The sequence below is a fragment of the Pelophylax lessonae genome (assembly GCF_965119305.1).
Source record: "Pelophylax lessonae genome assembly, chromosome: 6".
NCBI lineage: Eukaryota > Metazoa > Chordata > Amphibia > Anura > Ranidae > Pelophylax > Pelophylax lessonae.
The window spans coordinates 59,774,257-59,786,784 of NC_138773.1; the positions used below are offsets into that span (position 1 = coordinate 59,774,257).

At 39.5% G+C, this 12,528-nt stretch overlaps 1 protein-coding gene across 1 annotated transcript in view; it reads left to right on the top strand.

The window, feature by feature from the left end:
- Window positions 1-12,528, top strand: part of LOC309558589 (uncharacterized protein) — an 84,241-nt gene that overhangs the window by 33,943 nt on the left and 37,770 nt on the right. The window contains exons 22-32 of the mRNA XM_082261667.1: window positions 1,287-1,405; window positions 1,727-1,900; window positions 3,808-4,007; window positions 4,306-4,406; window positions 6,274-6,386; window positions 7,352-7,531; window positions 7,841-8,043; window positions 9,119-9,225; window positions 10,112-10,227; window positions 10,545-10,712; window positions 12,263-12,465. Of these exons, the coding sequence (XP_082117793.1) occupies window positions 1,287-1,405; window positions 1,727-1,900; window positions 3,808-4,007; window positions 4,306-4,406; window positions 6,274-6,386; window positions 7,352-7,531; window positions 7,841-8,043; window positions 9,119-9,225; window positions 10,112-10,227; window positions 10,545-10,712; window positions 12,263-12,465 (1,684 nt within the window). The remainder of the gene's footprint in view (window positions 1-1,286; window positions 1,406-1,726; window positions 1,901-3,807; window positions 4,008-4,305; window positions 4,407-6,273; window positions 6,387-7,351; window positions 7,532-7,840; window positions 8,044-9,118; window positions 9,226-10,111; window positions 10,228-10,544; window positions 10,713-12,262; window positions 12,466-12,528) is intronic.

Here is a 12,528-nt window from a genome sequence, read left to right on the forward strand (position 1 = left end):
AGTGAGCCAGGGACAGATTGGAGTGTTCAGCTATGCTGAACACTCCGATCTGTCACTCCCTGTCACTTGGGAGATCCGCCCGCTTGTGTTTACACAGGCGGGCGGATCTCCACACTAGATCCCCGACGATCGGGGCAGAGCAGCGGCGATCGCCGCTGCTCCTCCCCTGGCCCGACTCCCGCTGTGACTGAACACAGCGGGAGCGAGCCTCCGGCGGCGCGCGAGCGCCGCCCACAAGGGGGAGTGTCTGACGACATAGGTCTACGTCGTCAGACGATAACGAGCCACTTTGCAGCAGGAGTACTACGGTACTCAGTGGCAAAGTGGTTAATGGAGATGAGCCATACGGGCACACTATTGTACTATTGTATTCAATATGAGTTGTCAATTTTACCATTAGGCACAGTAGGCCTGTGCCTCTAGGCATTAAATGGAAAGAGGTGGCTTTTAGGTACCAAAACCTGTGTGCTTACAGGCTCCAGTGCTGGAAATCTAGTCTTATGAATAGGGTTCACATTGTTTGTGAACTCTGATTCAGACCAGTATCTGTGTAGGATATGAGTCCACAGAAATACGTTTAATCCAAAGATTCTCTAATCCTGAAACTAAATTAAACCTCTCAACAATTTTAAACTTTGTAAAGTACTGCCTAAGAATAAGATCAAAAGCAGGTTGCTATTACCATTATAGCCAAAATACCCTATGGCACAAGATGGAACATTTTACCATAGATATAGCCAGAGTACTACTAATGCCTGTTTGGTCTGGCTTAGTTGTAGCAACGTCTCACACTGTATTGCTGCACATATCTGAAAGATGTACACAAAGCACACTAAGATTCAGGTAAGCATGCCTCTTCTATTTAGACAATATTTATTTTTTCTGGAGTTCAGCTTTATTCTCCCTCATAGCTTCAGTTACCATCTGCTAGTTTCATTATTATGATCTTCCACTCCTGGATCTCCACTTGCATAAACTGAGATAGGAATGTGGAGATGCAAATTAAACACAACTTCACTCCTAACTTGTAAATGCATGAGCAGATGATAGCAGGCTACCAACAGGAAACATAAAGGCCCCATCTCAAGCTGCCCCTAAAGTGCGCTACCGGAGACCTTTGCCTTATGGTAGACATAAACCCTGATGGAGTAGGTGGTAGTAAAAATAGAGGGAGCAAACTGTTAGTTAGATGAGTAGCGGGCATGCGTATCCATATTTCCCATGTATCAGAGCCGTTGTTTATCCCTTACTGCATATTTCTCTAAGTGTCATTTTTTTGCCTCTAGCTGAAAGATGCACAACAAAAGAAACCAGCACTGTCAGTTATATTGAAAACTATTTTGGAAACTACTCTGTGAACGTCACCTATGAAGAATTGACAACTTATTTCACAAACTTCAACGTGGTATGTATTTGACCTCTGCTAATAGTCATTAAAAGGTATCAGAGCCACACAGTATCAAGAAGTACAGCCAGCATCCATGCTGAATAACTGCTAAGATAAAATACCCGCATAGAGAACATGTTTTAAGTCAGTCTGAAGAGGTAGATTTGCACTAAGAGAGAGAAAACTTGCCTTGGGAGAGAGCATGTGTGCTACTACCATGAGCATTTAAACATGATCTATAAGGTTATCTTTAATGGAAAGGATATTTTTAGGAGGGCTTAATGGCAAAGGTTTAAGCATATTTACCTAATGCTTTTCTTTTACACCCTATTGCTTTAGTTCCAGTCGGGAGTCTTTCAGATACTGACCAATACCCAGTTTGGAGACATGCTTGTGCAGGAGAATGTTTATGAGAGTGACGTGCAAGTCAATCAAGTATTTACTTACCTCCAGACCCAAACAATTGAGACTGTAGATGCTGTTATGGCCCGCTTCACTGAGACTGGATACACGGTAGGTATTTTGTTTATACTATTTACTTGCCAAGCCACACTGGGTAGAATCTGCTAAGAAGATGGAAAAACCTTTAAAAAAAGCTGGATAAGCTGCTCCATAGAATCTATCTCCAAATACAGAACCATCTATATGTGTCTACCATATAGTTATTTTAACTTTGTAAACATAAAGGCCAGTGCTTGAGTGTTTTTCTTATCCTGTTTTTATGGTAGTTGCAGGGTTTTGGAAACCCGTATGATTATTTTAGACCTTAAGACTTATATTTTGCCTTTTTACCTAAAATCGTAATGTGAGCTGCAATTTACGTATATCTAGCTATGGAGAAACAAGAACTAATCAGTCATATATAGCCTACTGGTGGCCTACTTTTTAATCTCGGGCTGGTGCTGTGTCTGGCTATAACCTACCAGTTTTGTGAAAGCTGTATTGTGCAGACCTCATCAGTCATATAAAATTATGTCTGCGCTGGTTGAACACTTTTTAAGCTGCTTGTAAAAGGGGATCATATATGTGAATCCCCTATGACATAAAAGGTAAAACCAGCAGCCTCACAACATAAACTGAGACCTCGTTCACACCCAGAGTATTGGAATTGAAGGCAAAATCATGCAATTCTGCCAACAGTTCCAGATTTTGCTAAAATTGAGGCAAAATTCTCAATGCAGGTTTGGGTGCCATGACACAAAATGGGTGTTTTGTCACACAAAAAAACACACTAAATAGCACTGTCCAAAGATGCTCCAAAGTCGGATCCAAAAAAGGGTACAGGAGTTACTTTGGCACGTTTTTGGAGTAGAGGGCAGCCCATTCAATTAAATGACTTAACTCCAAAAACACAGCAAAAAACGCTCAAAAAAAGGTACGGAAAAATGTTATATATAATATATATAATATAAATGTAATATTATAAAGTAAACATAAAGCGTTACATACAAAACAAAAATGAATAAAACCCCTGCATTGAAAACATGACACCATACCGTTGATTTACTAAAGGCAAATAGACTGTGCACTTCGGAAGTACAGTTGCACTCATTTTCCCAAGAGCATGGTAAATGTTACTTTGTAAAGAATACCCAATCATTTGCAAGAAAAAACAGCATTTTTGCTTGTACATGATTGGATGATGGAGTTCTACAGAGCTTCACCACATTCACTAAACTCTGGGGAAAATGAGTGTTACTGCACTGGTGAAGTGCACAGTCTATTTGCCATTAGTAAATCAACATCCAAGTATTACAATCAGGTTGCAATCAAAACATATTATGAAATAAAGCATATACAGGCGGTCCTCGGGTTACAAACAAGATAGGGACTGTAGGTTTGTTCTTAAGTCGAATTTGTTTGTAAGTCGAAACAGGTAAATTTTTTTAGTGTAGCTCCAGCCAAAAGAATAATTTTTACATTTTTTGGATAGCATAGGGAAGGGTTTCCACCCCTGTAACATTTGTTTTGCTGTCTGTACCCCTGTTCAGAAGATTTCTCCTCACTTTCTGTCCCCATGACAACTGGATTTTGAAAATTTGGGGTTGTTGTGGAAACAAGGATTGGTGATAAAGCTTAAGTGGAGACACCTTTTTCCCATGAGAACTCTTCCAGGAGTGAATTTCCCTTCCTACGTGTAGATTTCTCCTCACTTCCTGTTGTCTCCCTCTGTTTGTAAATAGGAGTCGTTTGTAAGTTGGATGTTTGTAACTCGGGGACTACCTGTAATGTGAAATTAAAATTAAATAAAGTTTAACGCTAAAAGAATCATATGTAAGCCAGGTGCAGACAGAGGTAATGCTCAATGAACGACGAACAGGATCGTGCACCAATTGGGCGGGAGAGTTGCTTTTGGGGCTGGGTTGATAAGATTAGTATCTTCCATAGTATGTTAATTGCCAATCTCTTTTTTTTTCCAGAGAAACATCCAAATTAACATCACTATCGGACAGCAGATACTCCAAAGTTATTTCAACATAATTAGGACTCAAGTGACAACATACAACAGAACACAAATAGAACTACTGTTTAGGTTTAGGATCTATATCCTGATTCAATTCTTTACAAGGGAGACTCTGTCGATATTCGTTATCCGGGATTGTGACACACTTTCTGTCATGTAAGTGCTTTCTACAGGGGTAAGGTTGATCTGTTGGACATCCCATAAAAGAAAAGCAATTGGAATGTACTGTTTGCTGCTACTCTCGTAAAGCAAAATTCTCTTCCCTGACCTATTCCTTACAGCATGCCTGAGCCTCCTTTTTCAATTTATAGACTATTTATAGATTATTGTAGAGAAGTTAGATTAAATTATAACTAGGAAATCTCCTGGTACTGTAACATTACTAGGTAATCTACTAAGTGTTGGCTGAAGTCAACTTTTTAATGAAATTGCCATATTCTAAATTATTTTGCAGTGTGACCGAGTTAAACAAAGGTTTTGGTAAAATGACTGATTCAACCAGAGCAGAAATTATCAGCTGGATTCTCAGCCTTCTGAAGGATTCATCCCTCAACGGTAAATATGGCCATATTGCCTAATCACTGCATGTACCATTATTTGTGTGTTCACATCTTTGAAATTAAAGCGGTAGTATCATGCTTTTTTACACTTTTACCTACAGGTAAGCCTATAATAAGGCTTACCTGTAGGTACAATTAATATCTCCCAAACCGGCAGGGTTTAGGAGATATTTGCAGTGCATGCAGCCGCTCACGCGAGCGGCGCATGCGCTCTGAAGGTCCGGGGGACCTTCAGTTTTGCTTGCCGGGAGCTTGCCGGAAAATCACTCCCGTGCGCATGCGCGGGAGTGACGTCATCACGGCTCTGGCCAATCACAGCGCCGGAGCCGCCGAACCCGGTAGAGACGGCGAGGGATCATGGCGGCGCCCGCAGCGATGTCCGGGGGTCCGTGTCGGGGCTTCGTTCTAAGGTAAGTAATACATAATGGGCTAGTATGTGATGCATACTAGCTCATTATGCCTTTGTCTTGCAGGTTTTTTTTTTTTTTTTACATTTTGGGTTTACAACCGCTTTAAGATGAAACAGTGCTGTGGTGATTTGTGAGATGATGATCTCATCACAGACCCAGACAAATCTAATGCTAAACATGATTTAGAAAAACTCAATATCTCCCCATTTAACATAGGTTTCTATGCACAGTATGGATCACAATTACATTCTTGCCAAGGGTGGCATAGGAACAGAGTTCTTATGACAGGGGTTAGCCAGGCTCTTTCCCCATGGGCTCTTACCAGCCTTTCTCAACCTTTTCAACACAGAGTAATCCTTGAAATAACTTTCCAGTCTCAGGAAACCCCTGCTAAAATTAACTATATATACAACTCATGATACATTAGTGTGATAGTTACTAGGAAGAACCTTACACTTGTTGTCATTGGGAAAATTACCCCCTTACAAATAGACAAAAAGACGTCAGTGGAAAGTTATCTGAAAAGGAAGATATTGCTCAAGGAACCCCTAGCAACCTCTTGAGGGACCCTAGGGTTCCATGGAACCCTGGATGAGAAACTGTGATCTGAATAAATGAAAAAGGAAAAGTGCATCGAATTTTATATTCACGTTGCCCTATGTGTTCATCAATCTAGTCTTTGTTGAGGTAGGACAGTGGGGCAGAGGGGAAGGTGATGTGGGGTAAGGTGATGGTGGGTTAGATGGAGTAATTATTGGAGATTGCTGGATGTAAAGTATAAATGTTTAGTAATTCCAGGAGCTTCAGATGTTACAGTGGTGTAAAAGGATTGGATTATATGGACAGTAGAGTTGTTAGATACAGGCACTCATAAAGGATATAAGAGATATTGAGTAGGCGCCAAGGGACTTGGAGGGTAGTAAAAGTTATTTAGGAGGTAGTAAATACTGGGTGACTAAAGGAAAAAGAGGTATTAAATGCGGGTGTTGAGATGAAGGTGCGGGGTACTGTCACTTATTGAAGGCGCTGAGCATGCACTCATGCATGCTCACTACCGAACCCGCTCTATGTGTCCATTGTCTAACTCTCTACTCACTGGCTGTTATTGACAGCAGCCGGGGCTAATGGCTTCCGCTGCTATCTCTGAGCCGATGAGGAAGGAGAGAGTGGAGAGAGCCTCTGCTCTGGGGCACATCGCTGAATCAAGATTGAGCTTAGCGGGTAAAAGTATTGGAAGGTGGGGGGGGGGGCTGGGGGGCTGGGGGGGGGCAACACACTGAAGGCTTTTTAACTTAATGCAGAGAATGCATTAAGGTAAAAAGCTTTCTGCCTTTAGAACAACTTTAATTTCCAGCTTAACGTGTTGGCGTAGAATGACTATCATAGGTGAATCTCAGATCTTTTTTCCATTAGCTAAAAGGCTGTAAACCTTTGACATTCTTTGACTTTCAGGTTGTACACGTACTTACACCACCACAGTTGAATGGACAAACAGCCTGCTAGGTGACTTCTTCCAGTACACTACTCTGAAACAAGTGCAAGAGATTTATTCCCAATTTGATGTGGTAAGTTAGCTGACAGACTGAAGCATGGCCTTCAAGAGATGGCTGATGAATATTGACTTGGGTAATGATGCAAAAAAAGTCCAACGTCTTGGCATTTCAGTCTTGTAGATTCACAGTCATTGGCTCAAAACCACTTGTTAGTTGGTTAGTTTTATTTGCTCTCCTTCTCACGACCATGAAGTGATCATATGAATATCTGCCAGTGTAGGCATGTTTTGAGACAACTGCCTTATATGCACTTAAACTAAGCCAGTACTAGCTCTTTACAAGGTTAAAGGGTCAGTGCACCCAAAACGTATATTTCTGTTTACTGTAACTGCTGGAAAATTTAACCAAATAACTGTTCTTTTTTAATATCTTCAAGGGACTCTTTGAGGGCTGTTTCACACCAACGCGTACCGTGCACGTTTCCCACACCGCAAGTAAACACGCTTCCCTTGCGATCTGCATGCAAGTGCCAATGTATTGTTAATGGCACCCCAAAGCAGAATGCAAATGCAGCTCATCTGCGGGCACCAAATTGCATGGTACCAGAGTTCCATGTGGTTTGGCACAGTGGATTTTGAAATACATATGTGGGAGATGTTTATTTGCCGAATGATTTGTATTTCTATCATTCAGTCTTAAGATTTACACAACACAGTCAGCCACTGGACCAAAATTTTCCTCTGCTCTAGCTAAGAAAGAAAAAAAAAAAGTAATTGCTTTGCCCCCAGCCTGTGATTGGACAGTCAAGGAACAGCAGCAATTCACCCATCTGTCACCCTTTTCTCTCTTCCTATGTATTGTTAGAACCCTATTGCCTTCTATAGTTGCCCTGCCCTTTTTCAGTCTTCGTGCTGCTGTGAAGGAGATTAATGAGGCTGATATCAAGTTTTTTTTAACATTTTTTTTTTTCAAGATTTGAAATTTGTGTTATATTATAGGTAAAGCTAGGATGATAACTTTGAACATTCTTATTCCAGTTACAAATCATCTCAGAGACCAGCGTCTCACAGAAAGTGGAATACCTTTGTACAACTAACGCTTTGACAAATGTGACTGTAACTTTGATAGTCCTGGATTCTTTGAAGGGACAGGACAATGTCACCTCTGCACAGGAAGTGGTCACGTTCTTGGATGATTTCAACATAGAATATGAGAAGGTAAGGGTACATGCTATACACAGGCCCGCAATAAAGTTTCGTAACTTTGTAACTTGGCTTACACACAATAACTGGGAAGGGAAAGAGGGCAAAGCCAGTATTGATGTGTAATTGATAGGAAAAAAAAAACTACACTGGAATACCTTTTGGCATAGTAATAACAAAAAGCATAATAATAACTAATGATAATTCCCATTTCCCAGAATTGGGGTAAATAGAGAAGATATTTTGCTATTCTGCACTGCATTAATTATTAAAACTAACTCACAAATAGCATTACACTTCAACTTTGGACAATTTCTTTCACAGCTCAATGTTAAGACTTTGACCACGGAAGTGAGACAAGAAGCCATAACTTACCTGTTCGAAAGCTATATATCCGATTTGAATTCTTTGACGACTGAACAAATTTCAAGCTTCCAGGAGACCTTTCAATATTTCATAGGGGGCATCACAACTGAAGTGGTCCAACAGATCCAAGTCACTATAAACTGTGACTCCTACAAAAACATGTAAGTACCAAGCACTTAAAGCAGGGTTCCCACTTTAAAAGGAAATCCCTGATGTAGCTCACTTGCTTAACCAAAAGCTTTGCCTACAATTATGGATTTGTTCTTCAGCTCCAGCTATTGAAGTATACTTTACTAAATACTTTACAGAAATATTTTGGCACGGTACTAACAATAAACATCTGCAAATGTTAGAGTTTGTTTCAACCAGACATGTATCACAAAATATAACGTGGTATTATCTGAATCAGCTGGGGGATTCCCATTATTAGCTGCCGCTAAAACTCTTTTGAAGTTTTGGTTATGGTGAGGAGGAGTTAGAACCTCTGGTTGGTTTTCATTATTGTTTGTGGCCCTACTAGGAGGATAAACGTCTGACTTCCTGTCTTCAAGTCGTCACAGGTAAATTAAGTATTGGGATATCTCTCCAATGGGCAAACAGATAATGACCAAAATATTTATTTTTGTAAAATGGAGAGTTAGATCCTCTTTCAGCCTTTATAGTTATCTGTGTCCTCTTTGGGGAGATTTACCCTCCCATCCTGTTGCTGTGACACCCTGCCACTCTTTGGTGCTGAGAGTGTCACTTGAACAGAAAGTGAGGGTAGTCACAAACAGCAATAAATATGAAAAACTGACCACTGCAATTTTAAAGATTCCGAATGGAATGTTTATTTCCTCATATACTATGAGTTAACAGGTTTTGGGGACTTCCAAGTATCCACTTTATCAAGTCTTTGATGTTGGTTGGAGGAAGAGAGCACAAACTGACTCTTAGTAATTAAAGATCAGCTTGGTGTACTCAAAATAATATAAATATATTAATACAAGTTATTATACCAAGTTTCTGCAGCTGATTCCTGCAGCAATAAATACACAACAGCAGTTCTAAACCTTACCTACTATCTCTCCAAAATGACAATATTAAGCTCATATTTATCATATACTCTCTACTGAATACCAACGCTGCTTGATATTGGAACCCACTGGGCTGCGTATATGTTAGAAATGGCCACTGAAATCATCAAATTCTGATAATGCTTTAGTAAGCTTTTTTTCATGTATTTTCTTATTCCAGACTCAGTGGCATTAGCAGTGGGTTTGATCAATTTTCAGAAGACGTCAAAAGAGCTGTGTTTGATTGGATCCTGAGATACTTAGATTACAATTACAAAAGCTCTTCAGGTAAGAGGAAGAGTGAACCAATGGAAAATAAATAAATAAATAAATAAATAAATAAAAATGGACCTTGGTCACATCCCTCATTTCAGGTCAGCATCGTATTGTTGGAAACCATTAACTTCAAAAACAACAGCAATGTTGGCAGCTCCCGTAGTTCTGTCCTAAAAATCTCACATCAAATATGCTGTTTGAAAAAAAAAATCCATCCTATATAATAGAGGGATTAAATCAGTTTGGATATAGTGATTTTGTTGTAGAAATCAATACATGACCCTCAGAATACCTGTTGGTACATCTAAAGCAGATTCTCCAATCAGATTGTAAGGTGTCTGTGATCAGTTTAAGACTTGAATTCTGCAATTTTCTTTCTTCTTTATAACACTTTTGCAATTCTTAGAACAATTTTCCGCAATGGGCTGCCATTCTCTACACACCATATCCATATTTAAGACCCAATGGATTTTTTTTAAATACAGTTTTAAATAAATAATGTAACACAATGTCCAAAAATAGATCAAACTGGTGTATTCCTCTTTATTTCCTTGGGAAAGATGGCTTTAAGAAATAATAGGGTTGCCAGGTCAGTATATGTGAACACAAATCAGCAGGAATAGCATACATATATACTGTCAATATCATGAACAGCATTATGGTGCAAAAAAAATAAATCAGTGGGTTTAAAGAAGGAACTGATCATGTATCATGATTCTTCACCCTGTTATAAATAGGCTCTTTGTCTCAACTGCTGAAACACATTTACTATTAACTATTAACACTGCCCAAGTCTAAGATGTACACCTCTTTCTATTGTTGCTGGCAGGAAGGAATACACTATTTGTACAACTATTACAAATGTCATGTAATCTCTTTTTCTCCCCTCTACTTACAGGTGCCTGTAGGAGCTTGTACACAGATAGTAGGAGTTATATCCAAATCATGTTCCAGAGCTTTTCTTTTGAAGCTACAATCTATCAATATCAGTACTACTACAACCAGTTTAATGCGGTAAATACAGTTCTTGCTTTACAATATGTCACTCCCAATGTAGATTGGACAGATAATTAATACTGCATGTTGGGACGGGATTGTGAGATCTGTTAGTCATGGCCTTGTAGTGGTCACCAAGTCTGAAAGTGAAGGAAAGCTACTTAACGGTGACACAGACACAAATATATTTCTGACAGTTTCTAACTTTTCTCTGCTCTGTCTAAAACCATGACAATAAAAGTAAAATATTAGTCTGGATTTTCACTTTACCGTAACTGTATATCAATCAGCTATCCTTCTTTTTTTTGTCTAAATTCTTGTTCTTTCCTTTCTAGTATTCCTGCCTAGACCTCTTCTCTGGTACACAGCTGGGCAGCCTTATTGCAAATACCACAGCAATCACAAACACACTGGACGCAGCCCTGATCCTTGCTGAAGTGAGAAGTCGTGATATAGAGGATGTCCAATCATTTATGACTGAAGTAAACTTGGTGTCTAAACAGGTCAGTTAAAGCTCTAGCCCTACCTTCACAATTGCACAGTTGTACAGGTTCGCCTGCTTGTAATTTTTTACTCAGATTTCACTAAACACTATGAGCTTCACACAATGTGCATGAGAAGCTGCAGCAAGTCAGATAGAGCCCACCTCATTTCCTGGTTGGAAGACACCCAACATCATCTAGCCTTTCTTAATCACATGGGCTGTCCCTTGCTCATCCCTTTCATTCATTGAATTCCAGTTTATGCAATCATGGAGGCACAGCATTAAATGTGGGTGTAACCTAGGAGTCTGCATGCAAATGCAGCCTGCCCAGAAACACTCATTCCTCAAGACTGACATTAACCCATCAAGGAATTGCGATGTTTGAATAAATCTTCACAATTGGCAACTCACTGCATACATTAGTGCTGAGGGCACTTGAGAGACGTACTAAGGCAGGGTGCTGTAATGTTTTTAATAAGCTATGTACAGCACCATTCTGGATTCTCCCATTAGTTATAATCTTCCTGTATTCCAAAGAGAAGCACAGAGACCCACTGATGATGTCACTGGGTCTACAATAAGTTAAGTACACAGAAAGGTTGAATTTAAAAATGCCATTAGTATGTTGATAAGGGCAGAGGTATGAACCAGGGAAGCAAAAGTATAAGTGGAATAACCTTCAGCCTTAAACATGTTAATTACTACAGTATCTTTTCCATTAAAACAAATAAAAATTTAGAGATTTTCAATTTTGGAAAATTCGGAATGGAAGCATAAGCTTTATATGCTATGAGATAACCTGAAAACAAGTTGTAAAAAGGTTGTACATGGTCCAAAAAGCACCAGTTGAACACCTTGCCTTAACTAGATTGTAGCGACGATGTTCCATAATGACTACTAGCACTGCCTAGTAAGAATGTTTTGCACAGGGTTTACTTCAGCACAATGAGTTCTGATCAGTTGATGTAGGTTCCTTTACATAAAGTGACTCTGTTGCTTCCCAAACCCCCCCAAAGAATGGCCCCTGAAATACAAACAAATTTGGGAAACATATTTCTCCGGCAGGCTGTATTTAATCAATACAGCTTCCAGTAATGTCTTCACTCTTCAGCATTTGCCACTTCTGGGAGTGTTGAATGCCTATAACCTATGCCTTGAATGCCTATGTCCCTTCCACTAGACAACGTGATGACATTGGAACTGGCAGAAGGAACCACTGAAGGCAGCTGGTCTGAGCACTTGAGCACTTCAGACTCAGAGAGGTAAGTATTTACAGTGGTCTTTTGCAGGGGCCATTCTTTGGAGATTTTTTCAGAAAGGAAAAGAGTCAATTTAAGAGTTACTACTTAAAAAAAAAAAGAAAAAAAGCTTTTTGTTAGCTTTGAGAAGACAGAGAAGCCACGCACTAGTTCAATTCATATAATTCTCCCAAATGTCTACACAAATGTTTACTGACTGTAAGGGATGCAGTTTGTTTAAAATGTCACCAGATGTTGGCAGTTTATATGTAAGTGGTGCATAGAGAAGCTTTTCCTATCTTTTAACTGTGTTTCTCTTTGTTTAATCCAGAAAAACATTACAAAACTGCCAGACAGTAATATCCAGGATTTGATTTTCACAACGGTGTGGTCAAAGGTGACTGAGAGCATACAGACCTCAGCCGAATATAAGTTATGGTTTGGAGAATTATTCAGCTATGTGATCTCAAGTTGTAAAGCCTCCGACATTGCCTCCCTTAAAAAGGATGTTTCTTGTTCTTCCCAAAGCTTCGTGTACGTCCACATTGTTATTTAAACTTTACTGGGTTTTTTTTTTGTATTTTTTAAGAAAATGGA